This window comes from Anomalospiza imberbis, chromosome 3, assembly GCF_031753505.1.
Source record: "Anomalospiza imberbis isolate Cuckoo-Finch-1a 21T00152 chromosome 3, ASM3175350v1, whole genome shotgun sequence".
In the NCBI taxonomy this organism is placed as follows: Eukaryota; Metazoa; Chordata; class Aves; order Passeriformes; family Viduidae; genus Anomalospiza; species Anomalospiza imberbis.
In genome coordinates, this window is record NC_089683.1 from 102156831 (window position 1) to 102179824 (window position 22994).

The 22994-nt window shown below is 43.9% G+C and overlaps 1 protein-coding gene across 4 annotated transcripts in view; it reads right to left on the bottom strand.

The window, feature by feature from the left end:
• The window catches only part of BMP2 (bone morphogenetic protein 2), a 260500-nt gene that overhangs the window by 48729 nt on the left and 188777 nt on the right, over positions 1–22994 (bottom strand). The window contains exon 4 of one of the 4 annotated variants that reach the window (XR_010997731.1): positions 20937–21088. The exons of 2 other annotated variants lie outside the window; for them this stretch is intronic. Coding sequence is in view for 1 of the 2 variants with exons in the window: in XM_068186103.1 (XP_068042204.1) it covers positions 21085–21088 (4 nt within the window). In the remaining variant the exon portion in view is untranslated. Of the gene's footprint in view, positions 1–20883; positions 21089–22994 lie in introns of those variants that run through there. One more of the 4 variants, XM_068186103.1, reaches the window with a different exon arrangement.

A 22994-nucleotide genomic window follows, 5' to 3' on the forward strand; every position in this document is an offset into this window, starting at 1 on the left:
CCTCATCCCCAACCAAGCTCCACAGGCATTCCCATTCTCCCAGAGCTGGGAGGGCAGGTTGCCTTGGCCCTGTCCCCACAGGGAGTGACTCTGCTGGTTGGATGCTCTGGCAGAAATTCCCTGGTGAGAATTACACACATGTATGAAAATAAGGGATAAGCTTGAGGCTAAAGTCCTGGCATGAGATGCAGAAAAACTCGCCCTCACCTCCCAGCCCTCCCTCGGTGACACCTGGCTCATCCTGGGAGCACACACATTACCTCCATCCCCCAGTGCAGCAGGGCGAAGTGTTCCGGGTGCTTCTCACCTCTCCAGAAAAGCTAGCTGGGACACTCCACTCCCTTTCCTGTGAGTGACCCCAGAGATGTGCCTCGCTCAGGGTGACCCACTGCTGAACACACCGTAGCCCTGCACCAGCTCTGTCTGGCCAGTGAGTCACAAATCCATGGATATCGTAACCAGAGCAGAGGTGGCTGATCTGCCACGCTTCTATTTTGCAATAAGCTGTGACATTTCACGAGTGTCTGCGTGTGGGATCAGCTTCAGAAGGACAGTTTCCCACAGAAAGGAAATTAGCTAGAATTTTTTCATTTCATTTTAAGGGGAAAAAATGTGAAACCCTTCCACAGGATTTGTTTTTTCCTTATGAAACAAATATCTGGCTCTTTTGACACCTGAGGACCTGCTACTTTACCCTGGGGTCACAGTAAGCATCAGGGACCCTGAGAGCAGACTTGAGAAGTCTGAAGACTCCAGGCCCTGGAGCAGGGCCCAGAGCAGGAGCATGGCCACCGCTCAAATGGGTTTCTGGGCTTCTGCCCGGGGGCAGCAAAGGGGAAGCTGCCCTGCAGATCCATCCCATCAATCTTTGTGCCTGGGAAAAAAGTGCCCACGAGGTTACCCTCAAACCATCGCCTTGAGGGGAGCGGCTTGTTCAGCCGAGACCCGTGGCTCTGGAGAGAGCCCCGCTTTGAGCTCCACACGCTCCCAGCTCCCCGCCCAGGGCCGGCCCTGCCCGGCTGTGGTGCTCGGCCCCCGCCTTCCGCCACCACCCCACAAAGCAGGACGGCACAGCCGCCCCCTCCTCCCGGGAAAAGGTGTCTGTCGCTCGTAGCTGCCTCCTGCTCCTCTGCCAGTCCCCTCCTTCATTAAATTAACACCTCGTTAGAAAATGCAAGCTGCTTTGTTCCTACAAATGGTGCTGGAGGGTGTTTACCTTCCTAATGAATATCCTGTGTAAAATGGAAATCTGTCCCTGGCAGTCCTTAACAAGTGCTTCATTAAGCTGTTTGAAAAAACGTTCCTTTCTGTTCTGCTTTGAACAGGTTACGCTTTGCTCTTTTAAGCTGGGTTTTGGCTGCCTCCCCATACCTGAGAGGATGGGTGGAGAGGTGGCCATCTGCTCTCGGAGCAAGCAGCTTTTCCAATCCCCAGCAACAGGAAATGTGCTGAGAGACAGCGCAGCCTCTCCACCGGCTGAGACAGCATCTCCCTGCTTCCAGGAAAAGTCTGGCACCCCGGCAGAGCAGCGGAGAGAGCAGCACTCACCTGCCAGTGCAGCTACGGGCTTCGCACTCTTATAGTCCTGTTACAAAACGAGGAGAGCTCAACGGCAAACCAGAAATGTGAAAAAAGAGGGGCGTGGTGGATGTCGGGGCCAGGTGACCAAAGTGATGTTAGGCATGGACTCTTTAAAAAGTTTTGAAGGTAAAACTTAACAGCAGACCCTCAGGTTTAAATGTGATTTTGTCTGTGTTGGTGGTGACACTTAAAATTGCTCATAATTCGGTTTAATAAAGCTCAGGTTGAAAACTGAAAGCTTGGGGATAAAAGTGTGTTTGATGAAGCTTGTTCCCCAATCACTTCTGGAAATAGGTACCGCACAGATTGTCTTTCACCCAAAATCTAAGAAAAGGTCATAGAAGGACAAAAAACACAGGGCAGGTCCCTCCTTTAAGAGACCTGATCCTCTCCCACTGCAGAGATGCCAAGACGATGCAGATATGATAAAAGCCCAGAAAAGCCACTTTTCAGTAAAATTGTGCATTGTTCCTGTCACTGGTGGGATTTTCAACCCACAGCTTGGCACCAGTCACACAGCCCTGACCTTGCCTGGCAGGGCCTGCTCTCTGCCCTTGGGATGTTTGTTTTGCCCAGCACACAGCTTAGAAAGCAGAGAGGAAATGTTTGCTCTGCATTGCACCCTCCACTGGCAATCAACCCAAATGTTCTAATGGAGTAGGGGGGTTTGTGTGTGTGTTTCAGGGTGTTTTAGTGGGTAAGGAGGATTTTCTCCTTCCTTTTATTTATTTTTGTTTTACTACTGCATGGTGAGAGGCTGCCGTCTAGGTCACCAGGCAATCCCTACAAACCTGAGAGACACACAGGAGGCACATGAGAACAGCAGTGAAATCAGTGTGCACGTACCAAAATCTGAACCAAAACGTGCAGCTGACAACATCAAACCAGCATTTGCAGATTGAGGAAGGCAGCCAGCTTCCTACCAGTCACCCCATTAGGACAAGCTCCCTTGTCACAACTACTGATAGAGGAGTGGATAATTAACCACCCGATGTCTGTTCTGTACCACTGATTGTCCAGTGTTATCTGACAGTGGTTTCAGAGATAACACTGCACAATGGCCTAGCTGGAAAAGTGGGTAAAGTGGAAAGAAGTACTGGAAAGTTGCATGAAAAAAATATAATGGCACTATTCAGACGCTGAGCTACTAAATTCAACTGTTCCACATAAACACTCATTGGACTTGGAAGCTGTCCTAACAGAGGATACATAACTTTGATGGAAACACTGGTATTCCAGTGGCTGCACTTTCCCCTTGCTCCATCTCTTAATGCATAGGAGAGAAAAAGGAATTCATCTGCCACTGGCCATTGAAAGGAAGAGGTATTTAGAAACCACAATGCTGAAAGCAGAGGGAAAATAGCTGAAGGACCCTGAAATAGCAGACACAGAGAAAGGTGGATCATGTCAAGCAGCTTTCTCAGCAAAATCTGAATCCAAATTCTGGCTACCCAATCTGGGAGACAAATTGATCCAAATAAAGGGGAAAAAATGTTCCTTGCTAACCAAGAGTAAATAATTTAAATAAACATGTATGTCCAGTCTAACAGCCTGCAAGCCTGTCTTAAATCTGAGAATCTCTGCTTTTCCTGTGGCCAGATGACTCCAGCTGGCACATCCATAGGTCACCTCCAGTGCTCAGACCAAAGTAGCATTGCCATTATCTGCTAATACATGAACCAGGATTAAATACTTATAAATCAAGGTGGGCTACATCCTGCTCAAAGTGACCCATTAGCCATTAGGAGTAGCCTTCCCAAAACCTCTGGAGTCACTCAGCTCTTGTAACTGATATGAGAGTCTAATGTGATAACTTTGAGGATTTTTTTTTTTGCTGCTCTCAAGTTCATATGAGCTAATGAGCAGCTTTGCCTCTATCAGAAAATTGGACAAATGTGCAGCCCCACAAATTGTGTTTGCATCTCTGTCTATTCTACAGGTAAAAAATGCCCTGTGGATTCAACAGCTTGTGTTTCACACACATTGTTCTTACCCTTCAGGGCAAGGTTACACAGGGAGGAGGACAGGGCAGAGGTGGGACTCTCTTCCTTACCACCAGGCCTGCAAAACCATCAACATCAGAATTTCTGCACTACTTAATAGACTAAAACATATCTTCAAAGGCAGGCAGGAAACAAAACTTAGCAGCCCTGTTCCTGGAGAGGAAAGGAAGGTATGATATGGTAAAAGACCTCTTGCTCCCTATTCCTGCAAGCCTTCTAAAACAAGATCTTGAATAGGTTTTATTGGACTTCTACATCTCCTCAAGGCTGGGTTAATGAGTCATATCTAATGCTGGAAACATTGGCAGAAAGCTTGTCAACCTGCTTCACATTTGATTCACTTGCAAATTTGGGGGAAAAGAAAAGGAATAGTACATGCAAAGAGAGAAGGAAGAGGAGTTTGTTCTTTAGCCAAGTGAAAAAAATGGTACAAGAAGGGAAAGAAATCAAGCAATAATCTCACCAATAAACAGAATTGATAAAAGAAACCTATGAAAGACTGAGCCAGAGCTGTCTGCACTGACAGCAGAGGAATCCAAACATCATCCCTGCATGTTTACAACAGCAGAGAAAAAGAGACACAGGAATGGCTCCTTGAGCCACCTTTCCTGAAATGAATTCCTACTGACTTCCTGCACTTATGGAAAAGGTAAAGTGAAAAGTACTACCTTCTAGCCGAGGGGCAGCCCCAGCATCCCCTACAGAGAATGGCAACAGCTTCAGGTGTTCAGGAACCTGGAAAAGCAGGATACTGTGTGGTAAAGGAGAAAAAGTGAAAACTTGGAGCTACATGATAGCTCCTTGTGGCCCTTCCTACACCATATCTGACCCCATTCCCTTTCCTTCTTTCAGCTTTTTAAAAACATTGATCAGAAATTCCACCTGTTACAGCCTTCTATACAATTCTGTAGAAAACCAGGACAAAACCCAGCAGGTTTTCCTGCACAGCTGCAGGAACAGCCACACTATTGCAAGACAGCTTTCACAAGGCTCCTACTGTGGAATGAACTTGCCCCTTGGCTCACACCACTGTAGCTCTTCCCCTGCCCAGCACTGCCACCACGTTTGCAGGATGGTTTCTGGGGCCTCCCCCCGGGCCCTGGATTTTACCTGGAGACAGGAACAGCACGGGGCCAGGGAGTGGGGAACTGTGCTGCCACCCCCAGAAAAGGAGGGCTGCTGGCAGGGCAAGGACACCTGCCCAGAAAATCCCAATCATTTCCCTTTCTTCCCCTTACCGTGGAACTTATTTCAGTCACATCATTCCGAGGAACTCTTATTTTTGCAAGAACTCTGGTGTCATCCCTACTACACTATAAACATTTATAAGCCAAAGCATAAGTCCAAATACTTAGCCCTTAGTTAAACACTGGAAAGTAAAGGTCAGACTGTAAACATCGGTATTTTTGTAAAGATTGTGCGCATTCATGTTTTGAATTCTTGTTTTCCTTAAGTAAACCCCAGGCAAGAGATAACAGATGCCTAATTTCAAAGACCTGAAACTTCTAATTTGGCACGCAATGGCATGCGCTGTAATGACGTCTGCAGAAGCGCTCTCTGAAGCGTTCGCACAAGAAAAATTCAAGTGGGGAGAGTTTGTTTTATTTAAATCAAACCTATTTTCAGAAACCTTTTAACTAGCCATAAACTCCTGTGCAGCAGAAGATCAACATTTGTGCCTGCAAGTTTTCTTCCTAATAACAAGCTAGTAAGGCAGCTCTTCTGTCTCGAAGGACCATTAGAAAGTATGTTTTTGCTGGGGGGTGTATGGGGATGTTTGCTACTCAGACAGATAAAGACGACTTAATGTTCCTGCAAAGTCAAGCAGTCAAAAGTGAGAAAAAGGCAGAATTACGGTAAATGGAGCCATTTTCCCTCTCCTCATGCATGTGCATGATGGCACAGCCCAGTCCCGTTTTCCCGGCAGGGGAGAGAAAGGGGCTGCTCTGACCCCCCAAAGTCATTTGGTCCTGGTGTGATGAGCCCCAGAGCACCCATGTGCTCCCAGACCCCCTCGGGCATCCCGGGATCAACCCAGAGGCAGAGCAGCAGTGCCTTGGTGTGCCACAGCCCTCTGCACATGGCACAGATATGAATTTATCTTTGCTGTTTCACAGCATAAAAAAAGAATGAGCTTTCCCCAATTGCACAGGGTGGGAAGCAAGGAAGGAAAAGGGGAGCTGAAGCATCCATGGCTATGGAGAAAGTGCAATCAGGTATGCCAAAGATTTTTCATTTTTCAGAGCTCTACAATGGTATATTCTACACTGCAGCTCTCCTGAGCGTCTCCTGCAACTGCCCAGGTTTTCAGGTCGGTACCCTGAGTCTCAAGTCAGATATCCAGAATATGAGGAACACTTAAATTAGTGACCACCCATGAAGAGTTTGGTTTAAGCAACTTGCCTGGAATCACTCTGGCAGAAGCACTGAAAGTGCTAATTCCCTTGTGAATATCTGAACAGCCTTTAATACTTTTTCCCCTTTCCACAAACCCCCACCTCACCATTCATCTTTCCACTCCTGCCAGAAATGGGGTAGAGATCCTTGGACAATGGTGTCTTTTACCACACAACCCTGATTCATTCCCCAAGCAGGTCTGTAATTGTAGTGATCTAATTAAAGGCTGTATCATAGCACAGAAAATGGGAGTAGAGCTGGAAAGAGAATTAAAGTTGCAAGATAATTTTAGTATATCCTAAACATTTTTAAATACAGTTTGCACAAATGTGTGTGATGTCCTTGACTTCGAAAAAAAAATCAAAATAAAGCTACAAAAATCTACTGAACAACTGGAAGCAAATTCCATCAGGGCTGGGACCCTTGGAGTTGCTGAAGAGACTCCAGTAGTAGAAGCAAACGTAGGACCTGACCTGTGTGAAGGAACAGCACGGTGCTTTTTGCTGTGCAGCCAAGAGGGAGCTGAGGAGCTTTGTCTGGGGCCTTTGGAAGGGAAAAATGCCAGCTCCACGTCAGGATTCTGGAAGGAAACATGCTGAACCCAAGCTTTTCTGTACCACCTCTCCAAAACACAGAAGACTCGTGCTCTATTCCGTGTGTTCCTATGCATAGAGGGGCAGAGCAGCTCTGCGAGCACAGAGAGATCCTCCCCAGCCGTGCAGGCGTTCCCGAGGTTACTCCTTTCCTGGAAATACAGCTGCAATCACAGAGCAATTCCTCCCTCGTGTCACCCTCCATCTCCCCGAGGGACAGACCCATCCCGGCTGGGGGCTGTGGCACAGCAGCCACCCCAGAGCAGGGAGAAGCCCCAGGCGGCTCTGCAAAGCCCAGGCTTTCCAGGGCTTCCCCTCAAACATCAGCCGAGCACGTGCAAGGGGAGAGGTTTGAAATGTTCATTAAGTGGCCGAGTTTGGCAGCAAAGCAAAGTGAAAGTCACTCTGCTGCCAAATCTCAACAGCACGGTGGTGCTAGAGCTGCTCAAACTGGCAGATATCTTACTGTTTCAAGGCAAGAAAAACGTTTTTTTTCCTTTTCCCAAAAAGCTGGTGTCAGTCCCACTTCAGCCACATGCCACACACACTCAGAGTAGGTATGCCACTGAAACTCCTACATTGTGAAAAGAAGAGTTTGTCCTGATTTACAGCAAATGCCTGGGAAGTTTTAGATTTCAGATCCACCTATCATAATAACAGAAAACTCCACTATGGCTGAAATTCCTTCCTATAGTATTTACAAAGTATTTATGCTATATTTGCCTATATACCACTAATAAAGGTGACTTTTGCACCAGTCTAGCCATTGACATGGTTGATTTTTTAATATTATGACTTTTGATCAGCTGTCAGGCAAGAAGGTTTTTTATTCTTACTTTTCTCTCACTGGGCTGAGCAGTTCATCTATATCAAGCTGAGAACTTTCATTTTACACTCACAAAGTTGCCTACATTGTCTTTGCAGACCTACTACACACAATAGGCAAATAACAAATGTGCTAAGAAAAGCTGCAAGTGAATTAATTGGGAATAGACCCAGCAGACAGGAGAACACACCTCTGTGTTTAAGCTGTTAGGAACAAATATCCATCTTGTTACATACAATGTGCCTCCAAAAGCAAATGAACTGTCCATATTTGGTTCTTCAAAAGGAAGCCACCACGGAGACCAGGTCTACCAGCAAAATCTGGTTTTACTGGTCTCATGTTGGACAGTCAAGCTGGCTGCAGCTGCCAAAGCTGGGACTTCAAAGAACAGAGCATTTGCTGGAAAAGATTCAACCAAGTCCATTACAGAAGCTCTCCCCTGACCCTACACAGCACCAGCTACATGAGAGGGAGAAGGAAAAAAAAACTAATCCTCCTGTCTATTATGTACACTTTTGGGGCCTTAGACTGCAATTATTTTTGTGAATAATTATAAAATTATTGACTATTATACACACTTTTGCTAATTTGGACTAATTGCTTTTCATAGCTATGTTTAAACTTGGAGCAAAGACTGCCCACAGAAGTCTGTTTTCTCTTTGGGAAACAACTAAAGAACAAAGAAATTGAATCCAATATGATTAAACACTGGCTAAGGAGTATATTGTTTTACCAGACAGGAGCATTAATAAATCATGGTATTTCTCTCTCTCTTTTCTATCAAAAGAATTTTTTAGGACTAGACAGAAAACAGCTCTTTCTCTGAAAGCTTTAAGAAAAAAACCCAGGTCATTTGCACCTCAATTGCCATTCAACTATTACAGATATATTCTGAAAGTCACAAAACTTCTGCCTTTGGAGACTGCTTAAACAGAGCTCTAGAGCAGCATAAAATTGAAACATTTTTGGGAAACGGACAAGAGTGAAGAAAAAAAAAATAGGGGTTACTGCATAATACAACCCCTATCAGTATCAGTTGAAATCTTTCCAGGGGAAAATTCTCACTCAGTTCTGCATTCAGTTCTTCCAGCACCTTCCTCCTTGCTCAAAACAACTATTTGCACGTCAAGCAAAGGTAATGCAGAAAACAAGAGGCAACAGAAATGAGCCTGATTTTCCAGAAGATCCACATCATGGCCAGCCAAAGGAACTACTCTTGGAGCCCTGTCTATCTAGAGACCCAACCCCTGAGACACTCAGGGTTGCTACTCAGATCTCAAGTGCTGGTCAAGGTTTTCATTTCACTCAGTGATTATTATTCTGAGGCAGCAGAACGTGCTTGTCCAAGCATCTGGAATTCCACGGATCCCTGCTGGCTCAAGAGTCCAGCAGGGAGATGGAAGCAACCAAGCTTTGCAATAAACACATTTTTGAGTTTACAAACCTTCCACAAACTCTGAGGGAAATGTTTGGCTGTTTGCTCAAGCACACACTGCTTCAAGATGGGCTTGCAGTACAAGCCATGAACACTGCCCATCCCAGAGGTTTCACAGGCTGTGCTGTGACTTTCCAGAGCTCAGTTTCACATTCACAAGGTGGTTTGGATTTCACCAATTTTGGTTGGGATGAACCAAAAGCCAGTACAAACCTGTGCTGGTGTGAGCCAGTCCCAGGCAGACCGAGCACTTGTGCAGCTGACACTTCCCTCCAGCACCACTGGAGCTTGGGAGGTTTGCTTTGGTGACCTGTGGCCTTTCTTTCTTCCCACCCGCCTCATTCTTTCTTTGCTATGTATGTTAATTTGGGGAAAATCATAGCCTAGGGCAACACACCTGACTGCTTCCCACCCCAAAATAATTTACCATTTAATGCACGGTTACATTCATTCTTCTGCCTTTATAATTCCCTAATGAGCTTGAACTGCAATTAACAAAATGATTGCATTCGCTTTAGTACAATGCACTTGCAAATACCAGGATGGGAAATCATATTTAAAACACAAAAATACACTCAGTACATATTTCAGCAGAAGCCTGATATTCCAGCATGGGCTTGTATTTTCAGCAGGTGCCAGTGGCTGCCAAATACTTTGCTTGTTAAAATATTTTAACTGGTCAGAGATGTCCTTGTATTATCTTCCTGTCCATGCTACAATAATTTTGGGGAAAAATATTAAATATTTTATTTTTCTAATGAAATTATTTCCTGTTTTGCAGTGAATAATTTTTGTTGTGAAAGTTCAGGTTGAATCTAGCTTTAAGGTCTCTTGTGTACACAGAGAGATCCTTTTAAACCCATTGTTAGAATTCATTCAAAACTGCTATTTATGAGAAAAAACACCTGCCAAAAATAAATTATCAGTTATAACTTACATTATTTCATTGATATTAGACAGTATGTTCAACAAGTATGTGACACCCAGATCTGCATATTTCAGCACATCTGCCTACACATTTTTGATGATTTTGGGGAGAAGGAAAAAAAAGGAAAAGAACAAAACAATGTTTTCTCTTTCTCTGCTTGTTAAATAGAGCACAAAGTAGAAGTAACCTGGTGTACACAGAAACAAGAACTCACCATATTCACATTGCTTCATCTATTGCTCTTGCTCTGTGTTTTTTTTTCTCTCTGTCAGAAAAACTAATGAGCCTCTGAAGCTCTTGTCTCTCAACCTCCTGCTCACAGAGCCAATCCAAATTCAGGATTGATCAGGTTGTTTAGGACCTTTACTAGCCAAGTTCAGGAAGTAAAAATTCTAAATTTTCCACTTTCTAAAGTGGAGATTTTACAATTTCTCATGGTTCAAGTGCTAAAATATTAGTGCTGTGAAGTGCTCCTATTCAGCCAGATTTCTCTTTGCTCTAATCCACGGCAGTGGCCTCCTCTCCTCCTGCTGGGCACACCTGAGAAGAGCCTAGCTTCATCTCCTCTACAGCCCTTGGGTCATGGTAGAGTGCTCTAAATCAGTCAGGTTCTCCCACCTCTCCTGCTGTCACCAGCCCAGCTGCTGCCCCAGCACAGCTCCCTGAGATCTCCCCCGCTTGCCTGTACTTCTAGCAGAGTCACAAACTGGATGCAGTTCTCCAGTGGCATCCTAATAAGCTAGAGCAGAGGGGAATGGCCAGGCCAGGCAATCCAGCAAGAACTTTTATTTATCCACCAGGCTTTTATTCCTGCAGGAACCAAGGCAATGACACATTGGATGTGGGGTCCAGCAAGTCTTCCAGCTCCCCAGGTGAAGAAATGTTACCCCCACGCCTGCATAAAGTGTTTCTGTGCCAGATGTAGGACCTGGCATTCATTTCCCAGCTCTTTCCTCTGATGGCCAGCTCACCAATCACTAGTCCTGTCCTGGTGTCCCCTGCAGGCTCCCTAAGGATGCTCTGTGTCTTATCAGGGCCCACCAAAGAAGATGTTGAACAGTCTCAGCCCCTCAGCAGCCTATGATCATCCTGACTGACCCCATGAGCTTGTAGCGCCTCATTTACCTACAAGACCTTTAATTCCTTAATGCATGTACCACCTCCTCCCTCGAGCTCTGCCACTATGTGTAGAGAATTGAAAGTAGGTCTTGCTCATGAAAACCAAGACAAAACATTGAACACTTGAACCTTTTCCCATTATTTTCATCAGCTGCCTCATTCAGCAGAGGGCCCACATCTTCCTTGGTCTCCCTTGTGTTGCATGTAGAAATAACTTGCTTACAATTCAAAAGCCTCAACAGTTCCAGCTCCAGCTGAGCTTCAACTTTCCCAGCTCCGTTCCTACATGCCCAGGCAATATTTCTGTGTTCCCCTTTGGTTGCTTGTCTCTGTTTTTGCCTCCATACTGTTCCTTTTTGCATGTGAAATCAGTCAGGAGTTCCCCGTTTAGTCACGCTGGCCTCCTGCTATACCTGCTCAGCATCCTGAACATCAGGATGGACTGTTCTGCTGCTTTGAGGAGGCTGTCCTTGAAGATCAAGCAACTTTCATGGGTCTCTCTGCCCTCCAGGGCAGACTCCCAGGAGATGCTGCTTACCAGTTCCTTGAACAAGCCAAAGTCCATATGCTTGAAATTTTGAGTCATTATTATATTACTTGCTTTTCTCACTTCCCTCAGGTTCTTAAACAGCCATCTCATGACACTGCAGCCAAGTATTCCCAAAACAGTTCTTCCTTATTCAGGAGCAGCAGGTCCAGCTTCCACCAGTCAGCTTTGTCCAGCATCAGCATTAAAATGTTGTCCCTGATGTATTCCACACATTTCTAAAATTCCTTATCCCTACCACACTGCCCCTTCCAGTGGGTGTGGGGAGTTTCATGTTCTGAAAGGGTTTAGCCTATGGTCAGAAAAACAAACCTGCTTCTTGATAACCAGCCTTGTGCATGAGTTAACAGCAGAATATTCCTATTGGGACTTCATAGCCAAAGTGCCTGTCATCGGAGCACACTGTAAGATCACAGCTGGAATCCACACCATGTAAATGCAACAATCACAGCCCCTTTGAAAAAGGTCCATTTTGACAAATCTACTAGTGGAGGATCCCTGGAGTACTTTAAGCAGGGCAGAAATACCAGCAATGCAACACAGAAGTGTTCATTGACAGCCAATTCAGGTGAGCAACACTGGCTCATTTCAGGACCTGGTAAGAAGAAGCATAACATGACCTACTTGAGTGATGAAAGCTCCCAAGCCAGACAGTCCAGAGGGCAAGGCCAGGAAATGAGTAAAAGAAGAAATATTTCTGTACCTTGTGGGCTCAATCCCCAGCTTCAGTCAGTTCCAGTGACTGCCAGGGACTTCAATTCTTTTACAAATGACAGGATCTGCCAAACTGCAGATGCATAACTTCAGGAGCCTGATGCTGTGTTTTAATGAACCTGGATACTGGCTGCACCTTTGTGGTTTATAAATCAGGGGACAAGTAGGTTTTTTGACCTTTAGCTGAATTCCCCCTCGTAATCATCCAGCCTCAGTGAAAGGAGAGTAAGTATGAGGCAAACCTGGCCTTCAGCATGAGCTGGAGCATGCAGTTTGCACAGGCCCTGAAAAAGGCAGGTGATGTAAAGGAGTGTGTGATTTGACTGTGACTCACCCACCCTGCCAGACAGCCCTAATGACTGGCCTGGCTCCTCAGCAGGAAGGAGCTCAGGACTTGGCCTATCCATACACCAACTCTTGAGCCATTCACATCTCTGGGCCAGTGACCTCGGTTCTGAGCACTCCTGCTCTAACACCACCACTGTCACCATCCTCATTGGAGCACCTGAGAAATGCTCCTGAATTTACCTCACACCAGCCACGCAGGATGGATTTCCACCATGTCAGTGATAAGGCAATGACAGAACGTTAAGAACCAGATTTTGTAAAATGGAATTTGGTCCAAGTTCCAGGGAGTTTCAATAAAGCTTTACTATACCTCTTGAGCTGGTTTGAGCTCACTCAGAGCTCCAGGAGTTCAGGCCATGTGAAAGTGCCAAGTTTCACACTGTTTTGCACATGAAACCATAAATCCCTTTCCAGAACCCTAGGGGCATGAGGGGGGTCGCCACTCCAAAGGTTCATGAACTTTGATAAAATCAAGCAGATATCAGAGTTTGTAACAATGCACTAAATTAAGTTTTGTCCAAAAGTTTTTTGTGGGCCAAGAGTACAAAATAGGGAATAAGAACATGAAAGTTTTGCTGAATCAGGCCACTACAAGAAAAGTCATTGCCATATTTAGTTCTTTCTCTTTTTCAGTCAATTCATTGTATTATTTTTCCCTGGAAAATACAAAGACAGTTTTCTTTACCTAAGGTAATTTTAACTTTTGGTACATATCTGGGCCTAATCTTTTCCTGTTTTGTTTGCTTTTGTTTCTAAACTGTGCATCTACCAAACAGAGATAAATAACCATGTTCTAGGAGGTGAGGCTATCTGAAAATGTTTAGTTGACTAATCCCAAAGCAGTTGTTATTCTGCAAAATATTTAGAGGTGATATTTGCTTGCACATATATGAAGTAATAATTTGACAGTATTTCTCACCAGCTCACTTTCAGTAAAAAACTAAATCCAAGTAACAGGAAAATCTTTGGAAATAGCAGTTACCACCCCAAATCCTTTACAACTCTTGGTTGTCAGTTTTCAATGACAATTACAACCAGAATTTTCACTACCTTCTTTCAGTGAAGTTTTAGAGCAAAATTTGCCATTCAATGTTCAGGATGCTCAGAACGCAGAATTCAGAATAAAACTGAGAAATAGTTACTCACCTACCCCACAAGCACATTAAAGAAACTCTGGTTCATAGTTACTTTGCACCCCAAATTTCAAGGAGTAAAACATATCCTGACAGGCAGATTTAAGGGTTAGTTATGATAAATGACAAGTTGCTCTATTGCCAGCCTAGCACAGCTCTAACACAAAGTGGGAGAGACAGATTTTCTTGCCCACAGAGCAGTGATAAAGGGCCAATGGACAGAGGAGTGAAAAGGACTCTGATTTGATTCATACCAAAGTCACCCATGCAGCTGATTCAGGGGAAGCTGTTTAGAGTATCAGCCATCTCTTTCCTTCATATTTAAACATGAAACCTTATTTCAACATCTATTTACCACTGACATATTGATTCATTTCCTAATGAGCAGGATCAGACGTTCTGACAGATGTAACACTTCGGGGTTTTGCAAGCAGTTTACAAAGCCCTTTACTCAGTGGGTAATGGTCAGTGAGGAACCCAAGATCCAGGGGCTTGGAAATATTTCCCTACCCAGGTAGCCATTCTTTACGGATCAGCAGTCCCCTGTGGACTCCCAAACATCCACCACTGAGCTCTGGGAGCAGCACCAATGGTCACTGACAACACAATTTTCACCTTTTGCCTGCCTAGCACACAAAACTGACATGACTAAAGAGTAGTGAAAAAATGCAAAATCTGAAGGAACCTTTAATCTCTTTGGTTAAAAAGAAAAAAATGCAACCACTTACTAATGGAATGTTAAGATTGTGTATTAAACCCACAAAAGTCAGAAAATGAAGGAATTAAAGACTCCCTTGGCTCTTTTAACCCTTCCCTCTGTCTGTGTGCATTGCAGGCTTTTCATTACACAGTCACATAACAGTGGGCAAAGGGACAGAACCATAGGTGACGTTAAAGGGGAAGCACAGCTTGTTATGGGGTCCAGAAATGGAAATGTTAATAACTACTCATTTTGTCTTGTAAAAGTTAGTGTTCAGTATTAAAGAACAACAGGATACTAAAGAAACAGCAAGATGGTGTTATGGAGCAGAATGAAATCCTGAAGAAATGAGCTGTGGCTCTCAGTGAATATTTTGGTTGCAGTGGTATTTATCCCCCATGAACCAAAATGAAGGCAATGTATCACAGTAAGGAACTCTTCCCCAGTTCCTGCCCACGTGAAATGGGCTGTTGGTCCTGCACAAAGCATCCATATCTGGATTTAAACCTCTCAACAGGTTTCCCCTTTCACCAGGCCTGCAAGCTCCAGAGCAGCTGCACACTTCCCAGTACCTAATGCACACATCCTCCTCATGAGCAGGGAAATATTATTATCCTGGCTTTCCAAATGAGAATCCTAGGCACAGAGAGATTAAAGCTGAGCATTTCAAAGCATCCCAGTTAATTAAAATGACTGGAAAATGGGTGTCCAAATTGTTTAGATACCTTTGAAGTCTCAGAATAATTATATTGCTCAAGGTCACACAGGGAGTTTATGGCTGACCCACAACTTGAACCCAGATTTCCAGCGTCCCACTCCAGCACCTTAATCACAAAGCCATCTTTGCTTTCCAGTTTAATACTGGCCAGACCTGGTCCTCATGCAAACTGGTTACCAAGGGATGAAACCTGTTATTATGCCATATAATGGAGCTATCTATCTCTACCCTACAGGATAAACAGCAGTGCATTTAGGCATTTCCAAATTCTTTAAGGTACATATCATTACAAAACACTTAGGAGGCAGGAAGAGCTATTTGAGAATTAGCACACAGGGACAGCAAGGGGATTTTCCAGCTCCAGCTCCACAGCTGAGTAGTTTGCTGTCTCTCCTATCCTTGGTCTGGAGGCCCCACTGCTACACCCCTCTTTTTCCCGATGTTGTATTTGACTAGTAGCATTTCCTGTTAAGTTTTACCCACAAAAGCCCTTCCCCGTTGCTGTCAGCCTGCCTCTAAATTCCACTTCTTTTCGTGACCTGGCCCACTTGACACTACAGCACCAGTGATGCTGTTTCTTGCCATCAGACTACAGCACAAAATAAATCCCCAAAATTATTCAGAGCAGCACAGAGACTTCAGCAAAACAGGATAAGTGCAGGAGTTTTGTCCCAAAGGAAAAACTCATGAAGGACCTGTTGGAGAGAGCTCCATACCGTAAAGGAGAGTTTCTGCACAGCACTGCCAGACATTGAACTGAGCGACGCCACACTCTTGCCTCTGAGGTTCTTGGTGAGGGCTATACTTCACAAACCAGTTTTGACATCCATTAAAAACCTTGATCCCAATTTCTCCTGAGCATACACTCCAATTACATTTAGAGCTGCAAGTCAGAAAGCTACATTTTCCAAAGGCTGATTCCTATCATTGGCACAAAGTCCTCAGCCTTGGTAGGAACAGATGCAGACACGAAGCAAAACTTTCCAGATAGGATTTGGTCTGGGCTTCTCCCTAGACACATAAACACCCTCCAGGATGTGGAATGCAGTGGAAGAGAGATCGACATAAAACACGTACACACACATACATCCCTAACCTGCTGACTTTTTATCACAGAGGTTGCTCATTTCCCATGCTAAGAACAACCTTAGGAGGTAAAATGAATTATGTGTCTCATTCTGAGTGCATCAAAGAGCAGACAGCCTTTTTAAAGGAGTCAAGATCACCTCAGCTGTGCTTTTGTTATCTAACCCAAGGTTAAGGATTTGGCCTTGGGCTAACAATTGGCTCAGAAAACCAGGATCATGTAATGAGAGTTCCAGGAAGAGAGAAAAACCAAAGTTTGGTAAAGACACACTCTTCAAAGTGTCCCAGTACTTGACCTTCTTTTTTTCCCCTCCCCTTCCCCTGAGATGCATGAGGTAAAGAAGAGAGGAATGGAGCCTGAAACCCTGAAGGAAGTACTCCCATTGAGAGGAGCTGCAAAGACCTTCCCAGATTCTCCCCAGACACTCAGGCGCACAGAGAAAGGCCTGACAATAACCTTTGCTCACCACTTAGATGGAAAAGCAGGCAGTACCCCCTGAGTGGCTCAGGGCTCAAGAAGACACAGCTCTTGAAAAGGCAACACTGTGATTATTTTATTTGCTATGAAACAAAAATTAAGCTGCTTCTATTTGAAAATTAAATGCAACCCTCAAAAAAAGGCTCAGACCCTCCAGCAGGCCAAGCTGCAACAGCCATCTGCCAGCAGCATGGCCTGCTGGGTTATAGAGAGCTCTTCACAAAATACTCAGTTATTAAAAAATGTATTTTTGTTGGTTGAGGTCTTTTTCTCAGAGAGTCACAGGCCATTTTCTCCATTTTTGTTGCTCCCAAAAGGCAGAAGGCTCCACCCAGCACCATTTTCCCAGGGCTTGGTCCCTCTCTCCAAGGAGCTGGCAGTGGGCACACACCAGTAACCCAGCAGGTGTGCAGGAGCTCTCGCTAAATGACTCTGCCCTCTAGGGTACATTTGGGTTATATTTTCAAAGATGAAAATCTTTTCATCTGCAAACCTGGGACACTTCTTTGCCCAACACATCAAGGAGCAGTTAACCATTAACTATTTCTAAAACAAAAAATAACACAAAAGGAAAAAACAAAATCACTAGACCAGGAAATATGAATCAATTAGTCTTTGATCCTCCCCTCAGTAATAACATCTAGAGAACTTGGGTTACTGCTAATCCTAAACAGCTAAAAATGTTGATGGACTTTAAAAGTACTAGTGGTTAAGCAAAGGAGAATTTCAATTCCATTCCCTTCTGATCTTTGAGTCTCAAGGTACCATTCTGAGGCCTTTCCCCAGAGAATGTGGGGAAATTTACTTTTTAAGAATCTCAGGCTCCATGGTGTCCTCATGAGATTCCAGCAAGGGAAGATTTATAGTAATCCTGCTGGACACTGAAATGACAACATATTTGTCATTTGAACAACAGGAATAAAAGAGTAACAATAGAAGTGTTTTGCAGAACAAAACCACTCATTTTTTTACTTAAAGCTATTAGGCCTACCTTTCATTTACAATACCAGGGCTAGGAAAAAATATTTCATGTGCATTAGGACTTGGTCCAATAGCAACAGACTGTGACATCAAAACTGCCTCCATTCTACCATTATGATGCCAACTAGAAAATCAGGATTCTTCATGAAAATGGACCAAAAAAAGCTGGGCTCAAAATGAGAGATTGCTTTTAAGTAAAAGGTTTTTTTCATTCAAAGGAAGACAGAAAACACAAGCTGGAGAAAAAGCTGTGTTTGAACTACCCTTAAAATAGAATCATTTAACACAATAAACCAGAGTGATGCTTATAAGAAATAATACAAACCCTCTCTTCCTAATTCCTAAGGAGTCAATAACTCCCTTGGTCTATGAAGTCCCATATGAAGTTATCAATAAATCCTGAGAAACAATGCAAAATTCAAGTTTATCATGAATTAAATCTTTGTTTGTGGCTGTAAAGCAGAGGCAGCCATGGGCAGATAGCCATTTACTCTTCCTCCTCCCATCACCACTGGCCTTGCAATTAAGCTTCAATATGCCTGGGAGTAGATTATTGATGTGGAAACAGCTATTTCCATCAGCCGCAGACATTCTATACTTTTGAAGTCTGTGGTTACAGAGTCATTATTCCATACAACACTTTCCCATCACTAGGGTGTGCAGGATGCCATAAAGAGTGGTTTGTGCGAGTTCCAAGCTAAAGGAGTTATGTCAATTGTTACCTTAAATACATTATTTTTTATATGTGGTCACCCTGCCTCCTGAGCGTTTGCTCTAATAAAAACAACTGGATTGTCTGAGAACCAACTCAGTAGAGCTGTGCTGATTTGCAGATCTGGTTGATATTTCCATCTTTTAACCTGCATATTGTTTCCAGGAAGATGATGATGATGATAGTAATAATAGCAGTAGTAATAGCAATAAAAATAATAACAATAATTTGCTTCTGTTTGTAGTGAAACACTGCTGGAGTTGAAGGCTTTGTTTCAATGAGACACACTGAATGAAACAGTGTCCTGCAGTGCAAGAAGTACATGTCAGCCTTAGCATTATGAGCCAAGCTACAGTACAATACCCATAATTTTCTTGGTGATCTCCCAGAAAAACCTTCTTAATTTAATCTCTAATGGGATTATCAGCCTCATTAAACTGTAAATCTTCCTCAGTCCAGCTGTTGTGGGAACCTGAACTTTCATAACATTATCAATTTGCTGCTCTGCTCTCTCTACCTGAAGTCCCCTTCAAAGCTTTTAACACTTCCCTACCTCCCTGATGAAAATCCCTGCCTTTTTTCAAACTAACCCAACTGATCTTCTCCCTGCCACCGCAGACCTCGCCCAGTGACTCTGGACTAATTTCTGTGGAGGCAGCCAAGCATATTTTGCAGAAGGCCCTGCAAGAATGAACCATGTAGAGCAAACCCACCTCTCCTGAGCCAAGGCTGCCCACTGCAAATTCCCTGCCCCTGCAGAGGCACAAGAGCTCTCAGGCTCTGTTCCTCTGAGGTTGGAAACAAAAGGCCAGGCAGGTATTCCAGCTGAGTGCCTTCACAGCACTGTGGAAACACAGATGGAAATGAGCTCTAGCCCTCATCTTTCTGGCAAGTTCCAGCCCCAGTCCCTGCTGTGCCCAGTGGGGGCACACCTTCAGACCTGTCCCAAACTAAGATTCCTGCTGAAGGCTGGGACAGAGTCCTCTCTGTAAAGGACACGGAACCAGGACAAACCCAGTGTAGCTGCTTTTCTAAGTTACCATTTCACAGGGCTCATGAACAGAAGGTTGCTAAATCCTGGAGGACACTGACAGGTGACAAGATTCCAAAAAAAGGAAACTCCACCTTAGGAAGCCATTACTGTTTGTTGCAGGCAAGGGTCTCAGGAATACAGGTAATGAAGGATTACTACTAGAGAAACAAGAATGTAGTAATCTTAAAATACTTTTAGATTTCTTCTTGCGCCTAAGCAAGGCAAAAGCAGTAACCATGTGTGTGTCTGCTTTCTCACACAACTACAAAACCTCTTTGGAGAAATAAACAAAAAAAAACCCTGGAGTACAGCAAAGTCATATTCTGAAGGAGCTGAGATTTTTCTCCTTGTACACAGTAGTCTAACAAAACAAATCACTGTTGCTTGTATCCAACACCCTCCTTACTGCACTAACACGTACAATCCAAGTGTCCTTCTGAACCCAGCTTCTTGTTCCCTTCCTATGTAACTACAAAACAAAGTGCTCTGTGCCTGTAGCAATCTTAAAAAATGCATTTAATGCCTTTGGTTTTTTTTTGTTATTATTTTCAGCAGCTTAAGTCAACTGGGAACAAGGTTTGTGGCTCTCCCATTTTAAGATCACATATCAAGTTCTCATAGCAGCAGTCTGCCCTCCCAAAAGGGCTTGCCTTGATATAAAGGAGAAACGAAACATTCCATATCCATAATTAGATAAATAATACTTCAGGCAAGATATGGCACCTTTAAAAGTGCCTTTTCAGGCTTGGATTTTACTCTGCTTGTTACTACAGAAACCATCTAGCAACCAGAATCTAACACAGACTCCACCCAAAACAGAGAAAAACAATATAGACAGAGTAGGTTTTTCCACCCCCCTTTTTTTCCCCCTTCACCCCCCCTCCCCTTTTTCTTTTTTGAAAGGGTGGGTGAATGCTAAAGAAAAGTGTCTTACTGTGCAAATGATAGGAGCATTTTGCATGCAGTTGTAACAGCAAAGCTCTGATTACAGATGGCAGCAATGAAAGCAGGAATGAGTAATGAGCAATGAGAAATGCGTAATGTGGGATGAGGATATAATTTCCACACATCAGCTAAAGAAAGGTTTACACTCTTAAGCAATAAAAACAAACCATTAAGCCAGACCTGCACTGTCAGGAAGTATAAAACAGTTCTTGAAACTCTGCAGTTACTATACAAAAGCTTTTGTTTCATAAACTTTTGTTTCCTGATCTTCATAAAACATTAACATCAAGCTGCCATATGGCAATTAGCTGCCTCCTGAAATCAATAACCTCCCCTCAGAAATCAACAACTGAGGAATAACCATTCAGTGAAATAGCTCAATAATTATCCTCTTCTAATAGTGCAGCAAAGTGTGTCTCATACAAACACAGTGTGGATGAGCTACTCCTCCACATCTGAGAGTACAGCAAATCATGTTCCTCTCTGAGCCTCACAGGCGGGGTGTGAGCCTCACCTGCCTGGCAGGGGAGCAGGGATGTGGCCACCCAATCCCTGCATGGGCAGGGAAGGGGTCCACACCTGGCTGTGGTGAGCCCAAGGGAGCCCAGCAGAGCGGTCCCTGCTCACTGGCAATGGCCAATGCTCTCGGGAGAGCTTACCTCAACTGAAGATCCTCCTCTACATGCTGCTGACCTCAGAAGTCCAACTGAATTTTGCGCAAAAATTACCAAGGCACTCGACAAAGCTGCTACTGAGTCTCAAAAGGACAAGGAGACATGCTGATCACATTTGTGTTTAGAGAGATGCTTATCTGAAATGCACAAAGGGTGACATTATCTATCACAATCTCTGCCTATATAGATCATATAAGTGCCTAGAAGCAAAATGTTTAGGAGCTATAGGGTAACAAAGGCAGTTGTGCCTTCGAAATATTTTGCTTTTCCTCCTATTAAGAGGAAAAAAGCTCTTTTCTCCTTGTAGAGCACTATAATACTAATTAGTACTAAAGAACTGAAGTACTAGTGTGCTGTGCTAACAACAATACCTTTAGTATTTAGCAGTTATTATTACCAGACTTTCAAAAGATGCCAGAAAGCCCAAATCTTTCAGAAAGGCTACCTGATAATCAACCCTACTTAGAAGAATTCAGGAACCCAACTGATCTCTAGGAGAACTTCCTACTACTCATCTGTGAAAGTTCGTTCTGTTTCTTTTACTTTAAGTCCTAAACAAAGTCTTTAGTGCAGCATTTTCATACCTCCAACCTAGAGAGTGAGGTTAAGGTTTTAAAGGTATATTACCAAACCAGTTCTGCAGAAATTTATTGATGTGCTGAGCTTGATACCTGCATATTTCCTCCTCAAAATCAGAATGGAACTGATGATTCTGTGGCTAACACTAAGCAGTTACAGAAATACTTACAAGAGTGGGTCTTAATAAGTTTGCAATGATACATTGGCCCCTCAGTATATTTCCCTAAGGATGCAATTCCTTGTCAAGCACCAGGAGGTTTGCCTGTGCAAGGAATGCAGCACCATGCCATGAGCCAGCTCCTGCTCATGCATAGACAAGTGCTGTAGCCAATTTTTTGGCAACAAAATTGGCATCAATGAGTTCTCATGCCTTACAGGAGAAGTAAAGCAGTCAATACTCTGTAAAGAGCCTCCCTTAGTCTCATCACACATGAAGGAGCTGTGAGACTTCAGCTTTACAGCATCAGAGCTGAGGGTCTGGTTAGAAGTGCTGTGGATTCTTTACAATTTCACAGGGTTGGGATCACACCTTTCATGCTCATCATAAAATTTTCAGCACTTGTCAGCTTCCTCAAGCTTAGTTTTACAGTACAGTAACACAGCTCTGACTTGACTACACAACCACACATCACAAACACTAAATCCTTGCTGAACCTCCACTGCAGCCCTGACAACCTTGCCAAAGCAACAGCCACAAACTCATCCAGCACCAGGAGAGCTGGCAAGAAGCAAAAGGCAAACCAAACTCCTGCACACATGATGCTTCATCCCTAAAAACATCAGCCACCAAAACAGCACCAGTGCTTTGAAAAGGCACCTGGAGATTGTCCACTCAGCCAGCCCACAGGTTGCTATGTAGTGTCAGCATGACTAACATAGCTACCGCTCAAAATTAAGAAGAGCCTAACTGCAGAGTGATGGATTGTTCTCTGACAGCTGTTAAAAGCACTGCTGGTGCAAAGAAATTCATCAGTTTTATCTCACCACAGAGCCTTATAGCCCAAGAGATTTTTAAGCTCACAAGAAAAAAAAAATGGAAGCAGTCAACATGTAATTAGTTTTTCTCTCCTATCCTCTGTACCCTCTGCTCTTTGTGATGAACAGCCGTAAAGGACTGGTCTACAAGAGAACCTGTAAGACATCATCAAGTTAGCCTCTGATCAACCCATCTAGTTAGAATTATTGCTGCAACCCAGATGATTCTGGTAAAAAAGGAGGAGTTTGGGGAGGGCCAGGACAAAAAAAGAGGTTCATTAACAAAACATCAGGAGGCCCAAATCAGAGATTCCCACAGCTGACTTAGAGAGGTCCCAACAGGGCCCATTGCATACATGGCTTCAGGAAGTGTAGCCACAGTTCACCAAATCCAGAACTGGACCCACAACAGAGCTTGAGGGGATGACCAAGAAGCCCATTTAAGCTCCTTTCCTGCTCTCCTGTTTCAGCACAACTTTCACACAATGC